The sequence below is a fragment of the Choloepus didactylus genome, chromosome 18 (assembly GCF_015220235.1).
Source record: "Choloepus didactylus isolate mChoDid1 chromosome 18, mChoDid1.pri, whole genome shotgun sequence".
In the NCBI taxonomy this organism is placed as follows: domain Eukaryota; kingdom Metazoa; phylum Chordata; class Mammalia; order Pilosa; family Megalonychidae; genus Choloepus; species Choloepus didactylus.
The window spans coordinates 57111887-57138071 of NC_051324.1; the positions used below are offsets into that span (position 1 = coordinate 57111887).

The following is a 26185-nucleotide window of genomic DNA, read 5'->3' on the forward strand; positions in this document are numbered from 1 at the left end:
GGATATAACTTTCTGTAATTATTTATCATTAGAGTTCAAGTTCTCGATGGTTGACAGGTAGGAATTTATTAACATGCTGCAAAAGACTCCTGGATGGTGCATTTATGTGACATTCTCCCCGTTGTTGGATTAGGTCTCTGAAAACATCAATTTCAGGAGAACAGTTGTTCCAAACAGCTGTCTTAAGAATTCAAGAAAAAGACTTTTTACTAATGAAGCAAATGTTAGTGTTAATACCCCACTTAGGAGTCTGAATCCTAGCTCAGATGTTACCTCAGCAACTTCTGCTTCAGCAGTCAATAGATTACCACTACGATCAAACAATTGCCGTTACTACTGAGGCAACTGTTAAATGAATACAGCCTGTACTGTTAAACCATGTTCTCATGAGCAACTTCTAACCAATTCTCAAACTACATTTTTTTTTTTCATTTCTGTAAAAAGACTCCACGATTCTTGAAGACATGAAAGTTATCTTTAATTGTAACGATATTCCTTTAGACCAGTGGTTCTTAAAGTGTGGTCTGGGGATCTCTCAGGGTTCTTGAGACACTTTCAGGTGGTCTGTGAAGTCAAAACTATTTTCATAATACCAAGAGGTTATTTGCCTTTTTTTTCATTCTCATTCTCTCACAAGTGTACAATGGGAATTTCCAGAGCCTACATTAATGATATGTCGACGAGCAATTTTCATTAAATGAGTAAATAGGTATTTTAACAATAGCTAAGTTTTAATTTCTAATATGGTAAATATCAACAGATATAACCCATATAAATAAAAGCTTTTTGAGGTACTTAATAATTTTTAAGAGTGTGAAGGGGTCCTGGGACCAAAAAAAATTGAGAACCACTGCTCTAAATTAGAACAGCATAAGACTCTGCCTGTATGAAGCTCCGATAAATCTTGTCAAATCAAATGCTCTTTAGACATAGAGCCATGGACTATTTTTTTTTTTCCAATGTAGATCATATTTTACACACACACAAGCAAAACATGGTCAATAAACTCAGTCTAAATAGAGAGAAAATAAAAAACGTATCATTTCAACACAGCATGGTAAGTGTTAAGTTTGAGAAACAAGAGTAGGATACAAGCAGAGTGATGCAGCAGTTAGAGAGAGCTTCCTGGAAGAGGTGATCCCCCAGTCAATCTTTTTTTTTTTTTTTTTTAATTAAATTCAGTTTTATTGAAATACATTCACACACCATACAATCATCCATGATATACAATCCACTGTCCACAGTATGATAACATAGTTATGCGTTCATCACCACAATCTATCTCTGAACATTTTCCTTACATCAGAAAGAACCAGAACAAGAATAAAAAATAAAAGTGAAAAAAGAACACCCAAATCATCCCCCCATCCCACCCCATTTGTCCTTTAGTTTTTATCCCCATTCCTCCACTCATCCACACACTAGATAAAGGGGGTGTGATCCACAAGGTCTTCACAATCACACTGTCACCCCTTGTAATCTACATTATTATATAATTGTCTTCAGAAGTCCAGACTGCTGGGTTGGAGTTTGGTAGTTTCAGGTATTTACTTCTAGCTATTCCAATACATTAAAGCCTAAGAGGTGTTATCTATATAGTGCATAAGAATGTCCACCAGAGTGACCTCTCGACTCCATTTGGAATCTCTCAGCCACTGAAACTACTTCGTCTCATTTTGCATCCCCCTTTTGGTCAAGAAGATACTCTCAGTCCCACGATGCCGGGTCCGCATTCATCCCTAGGAGTCATACTCTGCGTTGCCAGGGAGATTTACATCCCTGGGAGTTGGGTCCCACGTAGGGGGGAGGGCAGCGAGTTCACCTGTCGAGATGGCTCAGTTAGAGAGAGAGAGGGCCACATCTGAGCAACAAAGAGGTACTCAGGGGGAGACTCTTAGGCACCATTACATACAACTTTAGACTCTCCTTTGTGGTAATGAGCTTCATAAGGGCAAGTCCCATGCTCAAGGGCACAGCACATCAAACCGCCAGTCCCAATGTTTGTGACAACATCAACACCAGTCCAGGTGAGGATGTCCAACACATCCGCACCTTCCCCCAGATCCTCGGGGCTGGGGAGGGGGAGGCTGTAAATATATTTTTTATTATCTGCCCAAATTACTCTAGGATGTGTCATTATTTCACTCCAGCCTATACTAACCTACTGTATCTCACTTCCTATTCAAAGTTCCATGCAATTGTGGTGTTTGAACAAATCGACTGTAGAGTTGTACCGTTTAGAAAACTTAGATCCTGTACCAAATAGATATCTATTCCCTTGGTCTCATATGAAAGTTGAAGTTTTAAAACACAATCAGTTTCAACCTTTACCCTTTGGCCTGGCTTGCCCTGGTCTTAACCACACCTGCTTCATTCATATCACTAATTGAAAGAGCCATGGACTATTATTTGACAGTCTTTATATTTGGAGTCAGTTGGTCTGTAAACAGTATCCACTGGGTACACTACCGTGTACATGACCATTAACTGCCTTCTCTGAAGACCTGGGGTCATCTAAAACCAGATTTGTGATTAAAAACAAAACAAAACAAAACAAAAAACTATTTCATAGGGCTTGTTTGAAATAATAGTGTAAAATGAAGGAAAATATACCTCTACTCTAATGTAGAAAAACAGACCTTAATGCATACTAAAAGAAGGTTTTAAATCACTTCATTACTTTTTTTTCTGGGTAAAATTTTACTTCTCCAACCATAATCAGAAAAAGGAAAAAAATGTAAAACTGAAATATGACTGGACTGTAATTTGTGTGTAACTTTAAATAAAATTAGAAATTATAATGTGATTTAAAAAATGCTGGGGAAATAATTCTGATTATATTTCTACAATAAAGTATAGTGTTTTGGATATAATAGTCATAAATTATACAGGCTTGGCAAGAAGCTCTAGAAAAACATGGAAAAATCAGTATGTCCAAGTTTGCTTGCTTTTCTTGTTAATGTGTTTTAAGTCATATAAGCCTTACAATTTATCTGTAAACAATAATCAAGAGAAGATTTACTTTTTAGGAAAGATTATTTTCCATGGGTGAAAATAAATATAAAATGTGCTTATTTTATAAGGCTAAAATACTGCTAAGCAAACACTTCATCTCTTATGGATCAATGCACCCAACTGGATGGCATGTTGTAACTTAACTATTTAGGCTGCTAAACAGAAAGCTCTTAAAAAATAAAGACACCTCAAGGAATTGAAACACTAATATTGTAACACCTTCATTAATGGACAAACTTCAGCTATAAATATTAATGCAAACAAATTGCGACGTTATCTGCAAGTATTATTAGGAATGCCTTCTTCAGGCAGAGAGCTTCCTAAAGACTTAGGTATGCTTTGGAAAAATCCTTGGATGTACTTTTATTGTTTTACTGAATGATTAGGTGAAGTTAACACAATGGACAAGATCTTTGTTGTATTCTAGATACAATTGAAATCTGTGAATAAACATCAAGCTCACTAGAATGCATGTGTCAAAGACCTTACTAAATCTCTAGATACTAGAAGCAGGCATGCTACCATGTATTAATGGAACTCATCAAGACGAGTTCTCAAAAATATATACAAGTGAAGTCTTGTCAATTAATTATGGTTTCCACATAGCATAGCATCCATGATTCAATGACTAGCAAAGAAGACAATAAAACTAACATCAGATTTTTTCAGTAATGAGATGCAAAGTGATGCCAGTGTGGCACATTTTCACCAACTCTGAAGGCCTGTGTAGATCAGCAGTTGCATCCAATCTCCTATATTATGGTTTTGCATCCTGGCCTTGACACAAACCATTGATTTGGTCTTTTGACAAATCTACTCAGGCTTTGTATATAATTAATCTACCAGCATTAGTGTTTGACATAATTCCAGTTTCTGGACTGGAAATACACAGTCACATATATCAAGCAATTGGTATATGGCAAATGGAAGAAGGATTTAGAACTAAAACTACTTAGCTAAGGCCATCAACTCACTACTGTTGATGGCAATTGTTACAATACAATCAATTATTTTATGCTCCACTTGCCTAACCATCATTGGAAAACTCAGCGTAATGACTTCTAGAGTACATAGTAAACATGCATGAATCTCTTCCTTTGGGAGTTATGCATGTGGCACTGTACTGTCTAGAAAAAGGTCTGGGAGACACGAGGAAGAAGAGGGCAACAGAAAGGTAAGAGAACCTATAAGATAAAATAAAAAATAAACTTGATGTAGTAGAGCTATGAATTGCTAAATACAAGAGAAAGCAGACCATCTGTTAAAGTTTTCCGGGATAGTTTGGTTCACTTTGAGTAAACATGAGGCACAAGCAGAGATACCAATAACAGGTCCCTTAGCTAGACTGAGGTTATAACAAAATGAAAGTCTGAAAGGGTCACATTCCTCCTTATAGAAGCAGCTAGTGTGCCACAAAGAGCGGAAAGGGGAAAAATGCCCGAGTGGGAAAAGGATTTGTTGTTTGGATGATGACTGAAACTCCAGCAAATTGTTCTGCATGTCACTAGAAATGGCCACTAGAATGAAAATGAAAGAAATTCTCTAGCTAAACACATGATTATCGTCCCCAAGTTCATCTACAACATGCCTATGGCTAAAGTTGGTAGACGATCACTTTTGAAACCCAGTATCTTAGAAAGATTATTTTCCCTATCACCATCAGCCCTTTATAATTATTTTCTTTAGGATTTCAAGGAGTCAATGTTCCCAGTTATTGGTAATTAGAATGTCTTTCTATAATCAGTGCCATATATCTGTGTTTATCTTTCTCCTTTAGATTCAGCATAAAGGAATTAGTTATATGCTAAACTAGATCATCTCACTTTTTAAGGCAGGCTTAAATAGTGTGAAGTTGGAAAAAAAGGAACTTTTTTGCTTTTTGACCATTTCCATTTGTCCCCAGGCTTTCCTAAAGCCCTCCTGTGATTCTAACCTCTTAAATCCTGTTGTGTGCGAGCACCTCCCATGCTCTGTCTTGGCATTCGAAGCGAAGTTCTCAAAGGTGTGTGTCTCTGCTCATCCAGGTAAGCAAGGTCCTCCAAGTGAGCAGAGCTGGTAGCTGACAAGACAAAGAGTTTAGTTAGAATATGTAAGTTTAGAAAACATCTTTCAGTTAGTATCTGTCTCCCATACTTTGGGATCAGGGCTTACTCCAGCGGATACACTTTACCACGAGTTTCCTGAATAAAAAATCCTCATCAGTGTCTAGGACATGTGTCAGGGAAATAAGTCAAGAGTTGTCTTCAGCTCCTTCATTACTATTCACTGCCTGAACTCATGGGGGGTACTAGCAATAAGTTGGCAAACATAATACAAGTACTCTTTAGAAATGAAATCTTTATTCAATAAAAATTTAGTTATTTTACATGTATGTGGGTCACACATTTACCTGACAGCAAAAATTATTTTTATTCTTTTAATTCTACTTATAGAATAAGACACAAAAACATCCTCAGTGGAAAACCTTTCCAAAATAATATTGGGCTATGAGAAAAACATGAAGCTCTATTATCAACATTTTCCTTCATGGTAAAGAGTGAAATAGGAAAACATTCTGAAATATGAAAACATAAAGATTGGAAAGGTAGGTACCTGAGACACTGGACAGAGATTGCCAAACAGCATTTAGGGACTGCCAACATCCATGAATTCCAAAACAATTTTATTGCATTTTGAAGAGAGTCAGGTAATAAAGACCTCCTATCTCATCCATAAACCCTTTACCCACTAACCAGCCACAAAATAGAAAAATGCCAGAAAAAAGAAAATGGATAGTGGTATTGCTATATACAAAGAGCCACTGGGCTACTCACAATGGACCAAATGTGAAGAAATAAAAAAATGATGGTGTAAACTAAATAAAACAAAAAACAAACAAAAAAATTATGGTGCACTGAAGATAAAACAGTTTTTAACAAAGAGAAAAAAAAAAAAAACGATCAGAAAGTGATTATTTAGAACTTGTAAATTGTTAACTAAATCAACTCAATTTATTGCCAATTATGTAAGATACTGTGCTGAGGGTTATTTCATTCAATGATAATTATTTACTGAGTGCTTGCTATGCACCAGCCACTGTTCTAGGTGCCCTATGTGGCTTAGTTGCCAGTTTACCTCTTGTGACTGTTTTGAGTGGGTGAGAGGAAGCAAATTAAGATCATTCTTTCTTGTTATATAAATATTTAGAGATTAACAAAATTCCTAGAGATTAATAAAATTCTTCAGCTGCTGAGCTCCAGTGAATGAAGTATTGTCCAAAACCCCAGTCAAAATAAGACACAAACAAGAATATAAGGCAGATTACGTTAAATGACCAAAAAAAAAAAAAAAAGAAAAAAAAAAGAAAAAAAAAGGGGTCACAAAGTGCTCTTTGAGCTGAAAAGAGAAAGAAGAGATGGAGAAAATAGAAGAGAGGGAGGGGAAGAGAGAAGAATAAGAGAGAACAAGTGCAAGAGTTATACATTCCCTTCACCTTTCAATTATTATCATTTAACTGGTGAGGAAACTAAGACCTACCCTAGAGGGAGCGTTTATCGTATAATCACTTGGCAGCCAGGGAAAGACACAACAATGACCTTCTTCCACACATCCAGTTGCTGCCCTTGTGGTTGAATTACATTGTTTCTCCTTGCTAATTTTGTTTCCTGTCATTTACAGGAATGAAGAAATAGCTGTATATATATGCCTGTTAAATCTTTCCTCATAAAAGATGCCTGGTTTGTAATGCCACAAATCTAATGGTATCTGTTATATAACTGCACATTTAGTGATGCAACTCTCCAAAAATAATGTTGAGAATACTAATTAGAATCCTACATGTAACTACTCAAAATTATTTTTAAATAAGTAAAAGCAAATACAAATGGACAATTACTGAGTTAGGTAAAAACTAAAAAGTTGCTTTTTACTTGAAAACCAAAGATGTACATTATGCATTATATACAAATTACATATGTATAATATATAACACACATAGTACATTCATTTTATGCTTTTAAAAACCATACTAGTGTTTTTTTTTAATTAAACCTTCATTTCACTTGCTATTTTAACATAGGACATCCACATGTGTACTTGTTAAGAGGTTCTACAACCTTAAACAGAGATGTATTACATCTCCTTTTCAAATGGTCAAAGAGAGAAATAAGCAAACTAAACAAATAAAAAACCTCACTTCACAAAGTGGACAGATAATGGTAAAGATGATTTGAGATTTAAGATGAAAAACAGACAAACTTCCAGCCCACCAGCTTAAAATACCATTTTGTTTCTGAATTCCAGGATCATGAAAGCTGCAATGAAAGCAACAAAAGGGAAGTTTCTTTATGTTACCAAAAGAAACTAAAGAGGCTTCTTCTGATCTCCTGAAAGTTATGAGTAAAAATTCAAAATTCATTTTACATGAATATATCAAGTTCTGTGAAATACTGGAGTATCTGTTTTATTGCCTGAAAAATCTTAGTTACCAACTTATCACTAGTACTGGTTTAAGTAGGTGAGGGGGAAAAACCCTAAGATTACCTTTTTATGGTTGCTGGGGAGTACTTCCGTTTGTGAGAAACTGTATCATGTGTTGAGATTTATAGAACATAACATGGTCATTTGCTGAAAGACTTTATACTCCAATTTTGCCACCAACTATATGAACATTACTTAATACTTTATTGTAAATGAGCTCTTTCATAAAAACTAAGAAGCAGAAGAAGAAAGCCTAGAATTCTCTCAGCATAACTCAACAAGCATTATAGTAAGTAAACTTAATCTCCAACCTCAAAAATAAGTTGTTTATGGTGATTGACTTTGGGAGCTGATATTTACTCATTCATTCATTCGCTAATTTATTCATTCAACAAATATTACAAAATTGTTAATAGAAAATGCCAGCACTGTATTATAACACAATATCTTTACTATTGTTTCTAATCAGTCTATAGGAAAGAAGAGACATGAGAAAGCAAGAGCCAATTTACTAAAGAATATAGCAAATGGCATTCAAGAGAATATTTGATTAGAATCACAGGAATGGAACGGACCTTCAAGTTGTCCCATCCAACACCTGTCTAATGCTCAACTCTTTTTTTCCCTTTCTAGGTGGCTGTCTAGCTTATGCTTGAACAAGTCAAAGGGCAGGAATACACAATCTCCTAAGACATCATATTGCAACTTTTTACAGTTCTGTTATTAGTAATATGGTTCTTTCTACTTCTCACCATTTATCCTTTCTTTCTGTTGATGGTTTAGATGTGTCTTCTGCTAATACCCAAAAGAAGACTGTACAAGCTTTTTAAAAAATTTTATTAATAAGGTGAAAAGAAGGGAATTAAGGGGAATGAACATTTATTGAACACTTATAATGTGCCAGATAGCATGCAACATGCTTTTGTTGCATGATTCTTTCTGATTTTAGAGGGGAATAAGAAAATCAGAAAGTATAACAATAAAGAAATCATATCAATTTCTTTAAGAGAAGTTCATGGGCTTCTTGGGCCTGGAGGGATAAGATCCCTATTTCTTGCCAAAAATCATTATGGGTACTTTTCAGCCTCTCCCATATTAGGCCTATAAAGTATCATCTTACTTCCCTCCCTGAATATTCTAAGCATAAATATTCCCTTTAACTCTACTGAACAGTTATAAAACATTAATCACTAGGATATCCCAGTTTTCTTAAGGATATAAAGTCTAACCTATATGAGTTCTACAGCAGCTCTGAAAATGGTCATTAATTCCAAACAGAGGCTGTACCATTATGTCAACTGAAATAAGTCAGTTGATCAAGAAGACTCATAGTTGATTCTATGCAGAAGCCACCTCTAAAAGCATTCTTCTGCTGCCAAGGCACAAAGGGCTCACAATGACCAGAAACTGTTGTAACAGATCTTTCCTAGATCAGAAGCTGCTGAAATTTTGATAGTAGTTGGTGGGGTATGGTAAAAATATTTGGTGATGATATTGGGAATAAGGGAAGGTAATGACTTTGCTCTTTTTCCTTGTGCTTCTCCAGTGCCAACAAATTACATGAACTATCAGAAGTTCATCCCCAACACGTAGACTATAAAAGTAGCTAGCTTTTCACCCCCCCCAAAATGGAGAAATCTCTTACTTTATAGTGTCTCCCCCAAAATACTCAATTAAAGAACTTTAATGTTACAATGAAGCTTTCAAACCTAAGTTCTCAATGCTTAAGGCACAACGACAGCACAGTTTCCCCTTGCAAAGGCATAGTAGTAGCTTACAAAAAAAAATGCTGAGACAATCCTTCAGTAAGTTAGGTCTTTTATCTGGTCATAATGGTCCAATAAAAAGATGAAGAGAGCTAGTGAATATCTCAATCTGGTGCTTTCCAAGATTTACCTGTGGTAAATTGAGTTACTGGTCCCAATTTTTTACCTCTTCTTGTATCCATGCTTTTTGTCTGTCTTTGCGTTCTCCCCATTACAATTGTATCCTACTTAGCAGTTATTCCTTGAACTTGATTTTGGGGTTGGCCATTTGACTCCTTTTGACTAGTGGTGAATTAGCATATATGATACAAAGAAAAGTTTAAAATGTGCTTGTGTTACTGGGCTTGTCTTTTTTTTTTTGCTTCTGCCGTTACCATAAGAGAATGTGTCCAGCTAACTCACAGATCCAAGCAATATGAGAGACAATGGGGCAGACCTATAGCCAACTTCCAGCTCGGAGCCAAGACTAACCAAACTAAGCCTAGATCAACCCAAGGCCAACTGAGATGCATCAGTGAGAATAAATGATTGTTTTAAGTTACTGCATTTTCATTACATAGCATTATTGTACTAATAGCAAACTAATACATCTGTTGATCTTTGTACTTGGGTATACACTTAGGCTGCAGTAGACTGAGCTCCACATGGGCAGGTACTATGTCTTATTCACCTATTCTCAGTAACAGCACTATGTCTGGCATACAAGAGATACTTTAAAAAGCTTATTAAATTATTCATTAAAAGAGGGCCAATGTCAGAGCTTGGCAGAAAGCTCTGACAAGTATTGCTTCAAGAACAGGCTAGCTGATTTCCTTTAGTACTGCATCTATAAAGGCAGAGGAAAGCCATTTCCTGCACTATAACCTGGGAGATTACACTCTAGCTTTATTTGGTATAAAAGGTAGAATCAGCTGTGGTGGCTTGGAGTTATGTACCCCTCCCCCCACAACATGTTCTTAATCATAATTCTTTCCTGTGGGCGTGAACCCATTATAAATGGGAAAATAGGACCTTTTGATAAAGTTACTTCAGTTAAGATGTGGTCCAACTGAATCAGGATGGGTCTGAATCCTATTACTGGAGGCCTTAATACAGAAGGCCACACAGAGACAAGCTACTGGGAACAGTCAGAAGCTGAAAGTCAATACAACCCAAAGAGAAAAGTGAAGGCACTACCACGAGCACTGCCATGTGATGGAAATGCCAAGGACCAAGGAATTACTGGCAGCCAGCCCCAGAATGCCACACTCTTCTGCGACAAAGCATTGCCAAGCTGATACCTTGATTTTGGATTCTTCCTTGCCTCAAAACCATGAGCCAATAAATTCCCGTTGTTTAAGCCAAACCACTGTATGGTATTTGTTTTAGCAACTAAGAAACCAAAACATCAGCTAATATAAAAGACGAATACAAAGAAAAATAAACAACTCAGATTTACAAAGTTAAATGAGAAGTCATAGTAGCATTCTATAAAATATAATGGTCTCAACAGTTTTATGCTACTTTAATTAAAAAGCTTCAAAAGGCATCTTTAGAATTAAATGTTTGAACTAGCTTTTACAATACATCCCTTAAATAAAGTGGTTCCTTTGACACTGTGGACCACTTATAAAAATGCCAGGACGTTTCCTGTCCAGCCTAGATCTCTGTCTTTATTTGATCTTCACATAAAGTGGAATTATCCTACTTTTCTACCTTAAATCAAAAAAGAGAGATAATTTGAGGTAAAAGCTTTTTTTAAAAGATTTCTTGGCAGACTGAAAATTCACAGTCTGATCGTCATTATTCATATATACATCCTGCTCAGTGTTTTACATTCTATAATGTTAATGTTCTCTGTGCTCAACTATGAAAAGAGCTGAATAAAATGTGCTTAACAGTACCTAAATTATATATTCCCTACCTTAGTTATCGGGTCTACTGGAAACCTAGTGAAAGGAATTTACCCAAATTATAGGTATAGTTTCTATAAGGAAATAACTCTGTTTTCCTTTTCAATAACCACAAACATATATTTTGTATTATTCAGACAGTTGTTTTCATGCTTGTTTTCCTTTACTAGACTGTAGTAAGTTCCTTGAGGGCAAGAAGACACATCCAATTCATGTTTGACCACCTTATCTTTTCAGAATCAATCAGATTGCTCTGCTCATAAAGCTCAGTGTAGAACTGAATTCCAGACTAAGTCCTACTTATGTTTAACAATCTGTCTAGTTCTTCCCTCATCCTCTTCTTTCTTCTGCTTTCTTAATGCTTAATAGACATCACTGTAGTAATGTTTGGCTCCAAGGATGTTCATACTTTCCTCCTACAAGTACTATGGATCCCTCTTTTACTTTTACTCTGAGCAACAGCACATATCACCTTCTACCATATTACATAATTTAATTTATTATGTTTATTTTATTTTCCCTGGTAGGGTAAGTTCCATAAGGGTGGTGATCTTGTTTTTTTACTGATGATGCTCAAGTGCTTTGAACACTGGACCATAACAGATGCTCAATTAAGTGCCTGGACCATAACAGATGCTCAATTAAGTACTTGTTAAATGACTGAGTAATTGTATTTTTATGTACATTTTATATTTTGGTGACATTCAAATAATCAATGAGTAACAAATTAGCTTTTGTTTCACTCGGATATTTGCAAGCTAAAGATGAAGGAGGTGGTTATCTCAAACAATGCCTTGAGCATCAGCATCTGGTCCAAACACCAATAACAGTTCTAGGAGAAAACATATCCTGCCTCACAGTGCTACTCTTCCGGTGAAATTGTGCTGGCAATTTTTTTTGAGATAATTCTGTCAAGTTAACACTATAATATTTAATGAATACTTTCTAGATACAAGTATAAGAGATAATTAGGTGAGTTTAGTGAACTGAGGAAATAGGAAAAACAAATTTACAATAAAAAATTTTATATAAAAAGAAAAAGCTTTTAAACACACAAAATTGATATCAAGAGGAAGAGAAGGCAATAGAAAAAAGATAGCACATATTTTTTTGAGAGTTCATCAAACCAAAACAGCTGGGGACTACTTACTCACTAATAGAGTACTTAAATGATACACTTTTTTGAAGTTAAAATAATTTCTTTATACCACAAATGAGCAGACAAAAACCAGGCAGACAACATTTGGTACAAAACAGTCCAGAGCCCATTCTGTATTGAGTTTGGAAGCAAGTCTGAATTGTTTCTTCTTCTATTAGTTGCCACCAATGAAAACGGATTATAGGAGCACAACTGATATTCTGTCTGACCTAAGTGGGGAGCCTGAAATGACACTATTTGCTACAGCTTGGATAAGAAGCTCTCTTTATTCCCATGATACATAAAGCCAACATTCTGACTGATGAAAAGCCCATTATTAATTTTTGTAAAATCCTTATTAGAGTTTCTATTTCTAGTTGGATTCATTTAAATCCTCCTGGATACCCATTTTGTATTTACCTGATCTTAAGATCCTTTTCTTAGAAAATGTGCAGCTCCAAATATTAACAAGTAGATGGTGAGAATTTATATTTTAATGACTTCTGTTGTTTGTATGTTTCCCTGATAATCCTTCATTCTCATATAAAGCACTGATGACAGCTGTTGCAAGCAAACATTTCCTGCTTCCACACCCCTCCAATTCGTTGCCAATCTCTTTTTAAGACACTAAGGATAACCAGAGACAGCCTACTCTCTGATAATTTCTGCCAAACTACCCACAAGTCCATAAAGGATCTTCTACTTCCTTCTAATACAACAGGCTTAAAAACAAATATGCAACAGCAATTTACATTTTGAAAACAATAAAACACATAGGCTTTTAAAAATCTTTCATATTTTAACTTAAAGTGTATAAACATCTAAATTTACATTAACAAAGCTGGCTACTCCAGGAAAAACCCAAGCCATAATTTTGAAAGACTGCCAAAATTCATCCTTAATCATTTTACTATTCCAATTAAAAGTTTTCATTAAATAATACTATCCTCATATGTGGTATATGAGGCTTTTAATTGGTATATCTAACTACAGAATATACTTGAGTCTTTATACTTCTAAAACTATACAGCTGAATCTACTTGACCAATAGTTATACTTTTATTAACCAGACCTCAATTTTAATACAGTTAATAAAATATATTTGGTTTACTTTAAAAATTTCATTATATATATTTCTTCCATTTGTGTTGAGTTGAGGTAAAAGCTCGGGAAAAAAACCAAAAAAACAAAACACCATAAACATTTGTGCATGTACTGACTTTATTCTCCCTACAGGTAGAAGTGTATAAAAGCTACATGTCCTTTCCATTCTTTTTAAAATCAACAGTCTTATGGAATAATATAAATGGTTTTATTGCTTGGAGTTCAATCCAGCGGCATCCTCAAGGATTAAACAATTCCTTGAAATTTCCTGGTCATGCCAGAGATGTGGCCCCATACAGATGATAAACAGCACAGGTTCCTTGAGGGTGATTCTCTTCTTCATGTGGGGAGAATCTATAACACGGCAATGAATATTTAAACAACTATTCACCGAGTTTTTTTAAAAAAAGTGATGCTAAATGGTATTTTCAAACAATTAATCAACATTATTTGACCTCTAAAATAAATAAATATATTAGTAATACTGAGATTAATAGCTGGATTTGAACAAGGCCTTTTCTTCCTGGCATGCTTCATTCCCCTCCCCAGCCCCTACTGTTCATATACTTAGAACAATTTAATAAATATAAATATACTGGATTTTTCTTCCTACTTCAAGCTCATCTCCTAATAGATTACTTAATTATTCCTGTTCACCAAGGAGATTAGGCATTTGATTTCCCCCAGTTTGGGGAACCACTTCTCTGCAATCATTAGAAGGTAAGGGAAAATATGCATATTTAGAACTAAAATGAGAAGAGAGGGCCTTTCTGAGCTAAGAAAATTTATTTTAAAAGCGATTTAGACTTCAGGAGCTCTGAGGTCACAGTGAGGAAGACTGGGGGAGAGCAGGAAAGCCTTCCCCTCCATGATGAAGACAAAAGGTGGAGGAAGATTAGAATCCAGCTTATCAGAAGCTCTAATATTCCCTTTTCTATCTCAGACCACCAAAAAAGTTAGGTGCGTGTTTGTTAAAATGACATTTAGGGTGAGAAGCTATCATTATACCTTCCCTTACAGAGTTCAGAAAAGTGGGACAGGTGATTAAGGGAAATTTTTGGTACTGAAAGTTACAAAGGAAGTAAAAGCTGATTTGTCTTGTTAATGAGCTGAAGCAACACTAGCTGAGTCAAAAGATGGCAGCCCACGGGCTTTCCTGTGTTGTCAAACCAAGATTAATGGTTCAGAAATCAGAAAGAGTTATTGTGGGATATAACAGTACATTTTCTTTTTTGTTGTGAATAGAGCAACTCAGCCATCCCTAGAGACTTTCAAAAGCAGATAGATATCCATATTTAGTAAAATCAACACTAATATAATCTTATAGCCTCTCAACCACAAAAACCCAGAGCTGTGAGTTATATAGTCACTGTAGCCATCAGCATATCCAGATGGTTCTACCACCCAAATTTTGCTTGTAAGTATCCTCTTATTTCCATCTCTACTCACCATACACAAGGCTCTTACATGGACTACTACAGTAACCTCCTACTTGGTCTCCCCACTTGTATACTCTCGCCCTCCTCCAATCCATTCTCCACCAGCAGCCAGAGATATCTTTCTTTTCTTTAAGAGAGAATTCTTTTCCTATTTTGTATTTTTTGACAATGTTAATTTACATACTATTAGATTCACCCTTTTCAAGAATATATTCATAAAGTTGTGCAGGCATCACCATTATTTCTAGAACATTTCCATCATTCCAAAAAGAAACCCCACACTCATTAGCAGTCACTCCCTATTCTCCCTTCCCCTAGCCCTTAGTCCCTGGGCAACCACTAATCGACTTCCTTTTTGTCCTATGGATTTGCCTATTATGGTCATTTCATATAAATGACTTCTTTCACTTAGCATGATATTTTCAAGGTTCATCCATGTTATAGCATATATCAGCACTTTATTCCTTTTTATGGCTGAACAATACTCCATTGTATGGATCTACCACATTTTGTTTATTCACATTTGTTGTTTATTTTTTTTTATTGCCTTTGTTACATTAAAGGAAGCATAATACAATGTTTCTGTTAACTATAGTCTCTAGTTTGCATTGTTTCTATTTTTAACACCTTGCAATGTTGACATTCATTTGTTCTACCTCATGTAAAAACATATTTGTACCTTTTATTACAATCGTTGAGCACCCTATATGCTTCATCTCTTTTGCCATATCTTCCCTAAACTTTTGAATTGATTTAGTATTAGTTGTTTAAATTCCTGTATCTCAGTTGAAGTATAAGTTTGTTTCTTTGACTGGACCATAACTTCATTTTCCTTAGTGTAGGTTGTACTTTTCTGTTGTCTAGGCATCTGTTTTCCTTTGTTGCCCCAATCAGGTTTACCCAGACCAGAACAGGCTCAGGCCTTGGAAGGAGGGAATAGTATCTGGTTTCCCTGAGGGTGTCTTAGAAGATTGGTACACCCTGTGAGGCCTCAAGTCACTGTGTTTTTCCGTCCAGCAGGTGACGCGTTTGCATGTAGCTCCAGACTGGTGTAAGGAGGTGTGGCCCATGGCTGTTTTCCCCAGGCTCTGGGGTCTGGTTCTGAATGGAAGGCGGGTCGTAGAGCTTGGCACCAGCTTCTTCCTCTTAGGGAAGATACACCCCCTAGGGAGAGGTCATTTACATTTGAATAGTCTCTCTGCCTGTGCTTTCTCCACTCTTGTCTGGGTCAGAGCACTGGGAACTGAAAATGGCTGAGGCTTTCTCCACTGAGCCGAAAAAGGGACAGAAAGCCCCCTTCAGGGCCAGTCTGTGGCCACCTTCCAGCTCTCCAAGGTCAGTCATCACCAAAAGCCTCCCTCTGCTTGTTCGGGATTCCTAACTTGTATTGAGCAGTCCATGTTTGCTAATTAAAACCCCAGTTGGAACTCAGCTGAGCTATATTCACTTGCTGGGAGAGTGCTGCTCTATAGCACTGTGAGGCTTTGCAGTTCGGGCCGTGGGGAGAGGGGGCTCCCAGCTTGGATCCACAGTTATTACTTACAGATTTTATGCTGTGATCTCAGGCATTCCCCCCAATTCAGATTGGTGTATGATGAGTGGACAGTCTTATTTGTCACCCCACAGTTATTCCAGATTATTTACTCGTTGTTCCTGGTTGTTTATCATTTGTTCCAGGGGACAAACTAGCTTCCACTCCTCTCTATGCTGCCATCTACTTCCGTCTCCCAAACCTTCATTTTTGAAGTTTCTGGGTCATTGGTAGTCCTGTCTGGATTGGGTTGTTGCAGTTTTCCATTGACTTTAATCACAGGGTATGATACTACTAAGAGACGCCCTAGGGGATCTTCTATATTCCAGGCAAACTCCTTCTTTACCTCCATTATATAGTTGCAGTCCTATTTCTCCTTGATCATCAGGATCATTCACCCCAGCCAGCATAGTAATCCTCTTCTTTGCCTGTTGATTCAGAGACACAAGAAACCCCCAGTAGCCAGGTGGCAGTCTTAACTTCCAGTTCAGTGGAATCGCTGTTGTGTCTCTGGTGGAAGCACTCTTCTTTTTAGAACTAATGCCTATAGACCAGCAAAGCTTAAGGTTTCAGGGACAGGAAGCAAAAAATTTTCTAGTGGATCACTAGGGTTAATAGTGAGTGGTGCCACTCCCATTACCACCCCTTGATTCCTGGACCTGTGAATTCTAGCTAGTGGGTGAAAGAGCATGGACACTGATTCAGAGTATACACAGCCTCCTGGAGAACATTGCCCCAGCCCTGCAAGGTGTTGCCACCTAGTTGGTGCTACAATTTAGTCTTCAAAAGGCCATTCCACTGTTCTATCAACCCAGCTGCTTCAGGAGGATGGGGAACATGGTTGAGACCAGAGAATTCCATGAGCTTGTGCCCATTCCAGCACTTCAATTGCTGTGAAGTGGGTTCCTTTATCAGAAACAATGCTGTATGGAATACCATGATGGTGGATAAAGTATTGTGTAAGGCCATGGATGGTAGTTCTGGCAGAAGCATTGTGTGCATGGAAGGCAAACCCATATCTGGAGTATGTGTCTATTCCAGTTAGAACAAATCGCTGCCCCTTCCATGATGGAGGTGGTTCAATGGAATCAACCTGCCACCAGGTAGCAAGCTGATCACTTCGGGGAATGGTGCTATATCAGGGACTGAGGGTGGGTCTCTGCTGCTGGCAGATTGGGCACTCAGCAGTGGCTGTAGCCAGGTTGGCTTTAGTGAGTGGAAGTCCATGTTGCTGAGCCCATGAATCAGTATATAAACACAACCGTTTTGGTTAGTTAAAGCTGCTGAAATGCAGTATATGAGAAATAGATGGGCTTTTACAATGGGGATTTATTAACTAACAATTTACAGTTCTTAGGCCATGAAAACATCCAAATTAAGGCATCAAGAGGAAGATATCTTCTCTAAGGAAAGGCTGATTGCATCCAGGGTTTCTCTGTCAGATAGCAAGGCACCCGGCCAGCGACTGCTGGTTCTTCGCTCCCAGGTTGTGTTGATTTCAGCTTCTGGTTCCAGTGTCCTCCTCTTGGAACTTCTGTGTGTCCTCTCTTGGCATCTCTGGGACTTTTCTCCCTCTAAGCTCTCTCCAAACTTCTCTGGGTGTTTCTCTCTGAGCTCTCCTGGCTTTTTCTGCCTTTTATCCTCTCAAAAAGGACTCCAGTAAAAGATTAAGACCCACTTGGAATGCGATGAGTCACATCTCAGTTGAAATACAAAATCAAAAGGTTCCACATACAACAGGTCCACACCTACAGGAATGGATTAAAAGAACATGGCCTTTTCTGGGGTATATAAGAGCTTCAAATCAGCACCGAGTGTGTATGTGTGTGTGTGGGGGTGGGTAGGTCTAAGAACATGGTTTGTGTGTAGCACTGAAGTTAAGTTGGCACCTAAACAAACAAGACTGTTACAGATTTAGGATATTAAATTTAAGCCCCATGGTAACTACAAAGAAAACATCAGAGAATATGTAAGTTCATAGAGACAGAAAGTAGAGTACAGGTTGCCAAAGGTGGGGTAGCAGGAGGAATGGGAGTTAATGAATAATGGGTAAAAGGTTTCTGTTTGGGGAGATGAGCAAGTTTTTAGTAACAGATGGTGGTAAGGTTACTATAACACAGAATGTGATTAATCCTACTAAATGGTATCCTTGGAGTGGTTGAGATGGGAAAGTTTACGTTGTACACATATTCCCACAATTAAAAAAAGAAAGAAAGAATGAGTAATTAAAGAGACAATGGGTATTAAATGCCATACTTGATTCTGGACAGGATCTAATAAAGGTGGATAAAAGTTTCAAAGGGACATTACTGGGAAAAAATTGGAACATAGATTGTAAGCTTTGTATCAATGTTAAATTTCCTGGATTGGATAACTGCACTTAAAGTGGTTACATAAGTTAATATCCTTGTTTTTAGAAAATGTACGTGGCTAAATATTAAGTATTTAAGGAGTATGCTGTATACAACCTACACTTCAGTGTTCGAAAAATGGATTGATAGATAAACGGATGGAGACAAAGATTGATGGATAGATCGAATGATATGGCAAATGCAGCAAAATGTTAAAATTAGTGGACCCAAGTATTGGGGGGGGGTGTGTTGGAGTTCTCTGTAAGGGGTTTGTATGATTTTTGTAAGTGTCCTGTACATTTGAAATTACTTTAAAATAAAAAAAAATTTAAAAATACCCAGGACCAAAAAAAAAAAAAAAAAAAATCATGGTTTACCTAAAAAATGATTTAGATAGCTAAATATTTAAGCTAACTAAGGTGGTGTCCTCATCAAATATTTACACACATTATACATTTAGGAGGACAATTTCCTAAGAAAGTCATTTTATTTCTCTACATTCTGGAATCATTTTCAAGCCTCAATCTATAAAGTTTTGAATATAACTGATTCATTTGGTTTATAGCTTACTTTCCTGGCTCTTTATGAGCATAGTGAAACCATGGTTTTCAAATACAAAAAACAACCCAATACAAACTATTTATTCTCTGACTTATGACTTGCCTGTAGGCAATAGCAGGTTTGTTTGTATTATGTTTAACTCAGACAAGAAATAATTCTCTGGTAAAGTATTTTGTTCAACACTGTCAATAAATAAAATCCTATTTTCTAGGACAGATGTTCTATGACCTCTCAAAGCCTTCAATCAGCAAGTTCACTATCTGGAATTCTGCACAACAGCAGACACTTTAAACTATCTTTTCTCCCTAATTCCAGGCTTTCCTCCTTTAGCCTATCCTGTATGGATGGACATGGCCACATACAGTCATCTTTCCAAACTACAAATTTGATAATATGGCTCCTGCTTGAAGTCTGTTGAGTACTATTCACTAGCAACAATATAAAAACAACATATTATCAGAGTAAATAAGGTCCTCTGCCTCACCTTTCAGTGTCATCTACCATTCCTTCTATGTACCCCAGGTTCTAGACATGCAGAAACACTAATATAATGTGCCAAGTTCTTTAACTTCTCGTTCTTCTTTCCTCTTTCTGTCTTCTTGGTGAATTCTTAATCATCCTTTTCTGTGATGCCTTGCATTCCTCTGTATCCCAATCTCTCCCTTTGCACTTAGTCATGCCCTCCAGTTACTATATTACTTAATAAACTATTGTGTCACCGAATTTAATATGTATTTATAATTATAATATCACAGCAAAGTGTTAACAAATAGCAGCAATGCATGTCAATTAGAATTTCCTCTTGTAGTTCTCCCTAAGATGTATTTCTTAATATTTGTTATTATCTGCTCCAGTCACTGTTCCAATGGATATGCAAAAATTTACTGAAGTACAAGTGTAGTCACAATTATGTTGGTGACTATAAGTAGTAAATTTGCTGTCAGTTAGCAAAGGAATGAAGTAGTAGTTTAGAAGCCTGAAAAATTCACAAACTGTATAACAATTCCCTATAAACTGATAGCAATTTAAAATGATTTTATTACATGACTAGAATATCAGCTCTAATAGCTTAAAGTCTAAATAAACAAGTCTTCCAACCCATGTAATGGAAGAATACAATGTACTAATCATCTGAAAAGATTAGCTTGCCTTGTAAAGTTTATTATCGTCTTCTTTTTTTACATATTTCAAATGATATTTTTACCTGGTGAATAAAATACCTGGTACAGAGAACTTGGTTCTGTTCCATGAAATAGAGTTGCTCAGCCAATTCCTTCAATAGCAATAGTTGGTAACTTACTGATAGTTCTGACAGCTGTCTTATGCCAGTTTCAGGAAAGCAATCGTTCCAGAGAATCATCTAGCTAATTGTTATATGAGTCCTGGACATCTCTTGGTAAGCCCTAAGTTTTGGCATTTTTATAGGGTGAAATAAAAGATCCCTACAGATATTTCTGCTCAAGAAGGGCAAAGTATTTCATATTCTCGTCAGTAGACTAAAAAGAGGACATGAGAAGATTGGAACAAATACATTAAGAGATTTCATCACTACCACCATACTGAAAATTCCTAAGTTCTGGTAACTAGGCCTCCAGATTCATATGCAGATGACCTAACACCACAGTGATGAGGAGAATCTAGCTAAATGCATACTACAGAAATTTAAGAACAAAACAAAACAAAATTTAAGAGCAAATTTCAGCTTTTTTGCCTCTTTGAAATTCTTCCAGGGTCCTTGTTATCTAACATCAGTACAGCTAAGTAGCAAAGGCCTTTCCATGGAATTACTTATCAATTTATGATTCTCCATGCAATTTGTGCGCTCATGTGAAATATGTCATGACATCATGAAACTTTTCCACAAAATTGAAAACAACTTCTACTCCTATTCCGAGGCACAGCTAACACTGTCTATGAGATGTACAGCTGAGCGGTGACCTGGATCAGATGAACATGGGTACCAGGATAAGGTTTTACAGCAGGGTTGAGATTGCAAGACATTATATATTTTAGGCATTGTGGGCTACATGGTCTCTGTTACAACTACTCAACTCTGTCATTATAATACAAAAGGAACCATAAGTAAACAAATGAGCATGGCTGTATTCCAATAACACAGTGGGCCAGATTTGGCTGATGGACCATAGTTTGCTGAACCCTATTTTAGAGCAGTAGGAAATTCCTTAAGATCCCCCCCCCCTTTCAATAATTACATTTTTAATTGAATAAAAGGTTTCTAGTCAATCACTGGAAAATATAAATACTCCTTAGCTTTGCTTATGTAGCCAACTGATAGCAAATAATGATAAATGCTGTTTCTATACTCCATATATTAAGAGAACCATAGATTATGATTTTGGAAGAAATGAGGTATTGAGATATTTATAGTAAGTCCAACATTGTTTTGTGACTGGGCTATTTTACCATCTTATGTAGATCTTTCTTTCTATAAATGAAGTCCCCCCACCCCGCCCCACACACTTTTTATTGGTAATCCCCTCCCATGAAAAGAGTATACCCTATGGCAGTAGAATAAAAAAAAAATATGATTAGATTTATTAGTTACAGTGTTTTTGTTTAAAAACAGCTTCACAAATTGGTTGATTCATTCATATATTCATTAATTAGTTCATTTAACAAACAATTACGGAGTGTCTACTGGAGTATCTTCAATTCCTAATCATTTAAAACCTAGTAGGCAGACCAATACGTATAGACAATAACTACATAAAATACAAGGTAGAGGACTGTCAATGCAAAAAAAGAATATGTACAAAGTATCAGAAGAGTCTAGAGGAGGGAGTAATCACTTGTGGTTGTGAAGCTCCATAAAGGAGAGAAAATCTGAATTTTTCCTGGAAAGATGGCCAGGAATCAGATGGAGATGGTTTGGTAGTTGCCTTGCGGCTTATTACTGACTGATGGTTAGTTTTATATGTAGTTCTGATGCCTTTTCTGAGATGAATAGCAAAATATTAAATGAGTTAAGACTTGGTTGTTCCATTCCCTCTTCCCATAGTCCATTCAGTTCTGTACTACTCTGAAGGTGCAGGATAGGACAAGGGAGGGAGAACTTGGCTAAAACAGAGATAGAACAATTTTGAGGTGTGCTTGGGGCTAAGGAAAGTCTGAGGAAGGGCTGAAGAGCTCTTAACCAAAAGAGATAGTTCTCGATTAATAGGCTGAAAAAAATGAAAGGGAACAGTAAGGAAGAAGAGGGGTAGTACAGCTTGCTAATGTTATTAAGTAGTGATAGAGACTCACATACTCAATTCACATCCCTGAACTGACATACTGCATTAAGAATGCATAGTCAACTCACTGAAACAAAAATTCTGTCTCCCGCTAAGTGCTCAGCGTCTTTCTCAAATAATATAGCCAGAGTTTTCTTAGAAATAATTGTAGCTTTGTTAGGAAGGTAAATTGGGATCTGCCATTAAGATTGGTAGCTATAGTTCCCCAATTATACGTAAGCAAGGATTCACAGGCTTGTTTTCTGGAAAGACTCACTTTGATGCATTACAAAAGAGACCATTTTAAGATTCTATTAATATGACATGGTAGTTAGGGATCAAAAAATTTAGAAGGACCTAAGAGAGAAAATTTGCTGTCAATATGTAAAAAACCATGATCTTGAAAAATCAATATTAAAATCTTCAGCAGTTACTTATCTTTCACATGAGCCTTCTTCCCTCCCTCCCCTATAACCACACCTGATGACAAATGCTGATGGTCTCTCTGAAGTAGGAACAAAGAGTAACAGTTTTGAAAAAGTAGGAAAGGAAAATGGGAATGGCAAGAAGCACCATACTATCATCTGCATAGTGTAACAAATTAGAACTGGGAAATAAGAGCTCTTTGACCAAACTTAGGGTTTTAATATCTTATATCAGTGAATAAATCTATCCAGGCATTCTTCAAGCTAAGTAAGAAAGACAAACATTTTTATTTTGTAGTCTGAACAAAGTCTACTCTGATGCTGCATTTTGAAAATGTCAGCATGTCCACTATTCCTGGTCTGAATAATTAAACTGCAACTTGGCTGTAGAAAAATATCCCTTGACATCATTACTGTTAGCAATTTTGCGTAGCTGAGAAAGAATGACTCTATATTTAACCCACTTAACCTTCTGTTTCATTTCTTTATGACTGAGACTGCTAGTGTTTTTTTTTTTGTGTGTGTTATTATTTAGAAATGTAGGTGCCTGGTGATTCTTCTATGGTTAGATATCCAGGGTATTCTGAAAATATTGAGTTCTTGAAATGGTGAAGCTGAATTCTTGCCTGCCTGTCACTCCTTCAAGCTATGGATGATGATTTCTAGCAATACAAATTAGACTGAAATATGCTTTGATTTAGTATCGTTTTGTAAAATTAAAGTTCCTGAAAACTAAACCCTCAAACTAAAATCCTTTCAACGACTTCTAATGTTGAAAAAAAAGACTTTCAGTAGTTTGACAATATACTTTATAGGGTCTATTTCTGATTGTATATGTTTTTATATATTTTAGAAGCAGAACTAACATCACTTGAGGAAGATAAGCCTTTTCCAAGTTCTGAAAGATGTGTATTACCCAAAAAACAAAAGAACAGCTTATGTAAAGAAGATGAATGGAACATTTAAATACTGTCAGAGTAGGACATTTAGATATACATACCAGTCAAAAGAAATGGTTATATTTTAAAAACCTTACCTGCTACTGAATTTGGTCGTGGCATAAGATATAGTGGAATAGACTGTACTGACTGTGACAAAACTGTCTCCAAATTCCTCTCTGGGATCTTATTCAGACTATAGGTGGAAGCCGTCATGTTCTCATCTACTCGATATAAACAGGAGTCCATGCTGGATTTTTGAGATTGCCAAGGTTTTAGGTTTCCTCCAGATCCTAATTCTTTACTGCATTCCCCAACGTATTTTGTGCGTTCCATGTTTTCAGAATAGCTTGTCAATGTAGCTGAAAAAAAAAGAGTAAAATGTATTAAAACAAAATAAAACAACCTAAAGTAGGGATTAGTCTGTTTATGACTACCAATTTCATGACTAGATAGTGAGAATATTAATATTACTTTAAAAATCCACTGATAATAATTTCAACTCCATCATGAAGTTAAGTAACTGAAACCAAACTATAACCATCTCTCACATGTATTTAACAATTCTATTTAAATGAACTAAACAAATTCATAAATTCAGATCTATACCAGTGCTAAAATTTCAAGGTTAAAATTTATTTAGATTTTTAACACTACAGGATCATAAGAATGGCAACAAAGGAAAAATGCAAAACCGAAGTTTATTATCAATTTCTTCCAATTCATAATATTTTAATAAACTTTAACATATACATTTTTCATAAGCTATCTGACTTCTTAACATGTCAGTATTCATCAAAATCAGATTCATCAGGATTTTAAGTAGAGTGTATAATTAGTTTGGGTTAGTATTAAATTAATACTAACCCAAATATTATTATTTTATATTGATAACCAAATCATAGCTGTCCTTTTGGATTATAATACTCCCTATATGCCTGTTCACGTTTCTGTTTAATTTTTCAAGCAAGGTAAACAACCTTTTATTATTTATGGGCATACCTCATTTTACTGTTCTTCATTTTATTACACTTTGCAATATTGCATTTTTTACAAATTGAAGGTTTGTGGCAACCCTGCTTCTGGCAAGTCTGTTGGTGCCAGTTTTCCAACCACATGTGCTCACTTCTTGTCTCTGTGTCACATTTTGGTAATTCTCACAATATTTCAAATCTTTTCATTATTATTCTATCTGTTATGGTAATTTGTGATCAGGTTCTTTGATATTACTATTGTAATTGTTCTGGGGCTCCACGAACTATCCCCATATAAGATGACAAACTCAGGTGATAAACATTGTGTATATTCTGATTGCTCTACTGACCAGCAATATTCCCTCGTCTCTCTCCTTCTCCTCAGGCCTCCCTATACCCTGAAGACAACAATATTCAAATTAGGCCAATTAATAACCCTACAATGGCCTTTAATAGTTCAAGTGAAAGAAAGAGTCAATGGATGCAGCCAATTTCATTGTTGTCTTATTTTAGGAAATTGCCACAGCCACCCCAACCTTCAGCAACCATCACCCTGATCAGTTAGCAGCCATCAACATGGAGGCAAGATCCTCCAACAGCAAAAAGATTACAATTCACTAAAGGCCCAGATAATGGTTAGCATGTCTTAGCAATAAAGTATTTTTAAATAAAGATACGTAGGAGAGGAGCTAATATGGCGGCATAGAGAGGAGTGTAAGACTGTTAGTTCTCCCCTGGAACAATCCATAAATGACCAAAAAACTAGTAAATAACCTGGAATAACTGTGGGGAGACAAACGTGACTGTCCACTCATCATCCACCAACCTGAATTGGGAGGAATGCCCGAGATCGCAGCATAATATCAGTAAGTAAAACTGCGGACCCGCGCTGAGAGCCGAGAGCTGAGAGCCCCTCCCTCATGGAAGCCTAGCGGTGCTAGAGAGCAGCACTCTCTCAGCCCAGCTCCAAGTGGGTTTTTAATGTTAACTGCTCAATACAGACAGTGAATCCTCAACAAGCAGAGTCTTTTGGTGACCACTGACTTTGGGAGAGTTGGGGGACATATCTGTCCCAGGATGGGGAGCCCAGAGGATTGGGTGCTATCTCTGGCTGACAGGTGAAAACCTGGGAGCTTTTCTGTCCCTTTCTCTCTCTGTGGAGAAAACCTCAGCCATTTTTAGCCACAGCGCTTTGCAGTAAAGATAGCCTCAGCCATTTTAAAATCAAAACACTTAGATCAGCAGAGTCAGAGAAACAAAGAACTTATCGATATGCAGATGACCTTTCTGGAGGGGGCATAGCTTCCTAAGAGGAAAGGGAGGGGCCCAGCTCTACTGCCTGCCTTTCCGGAACCAGACC

General features: G+C 36.6%; 1 protein-coding gene across 1 annotated transcript in view; it reads right to left on the bottom strand.

Annotated features, from left to right (window-relative positions):
- TANC2 (tetratricopeptide repeat, ankyrin repeat and coiled-coil containing 2) overlaps positions 1-26185 on the bottom strand; it is a 553793-nt gene that overhangs the window by 154376 nt on the left and 373232 nt on the right. The window contains 2 exon segments of the mRNA XM_037807876.1: positions 4949-5074; positions 23950-24213. Of these exon segments, the coding sequence (XP_037663804.1) occupies positions 4949-5074; positions 23950-24213 (390 nt within the window).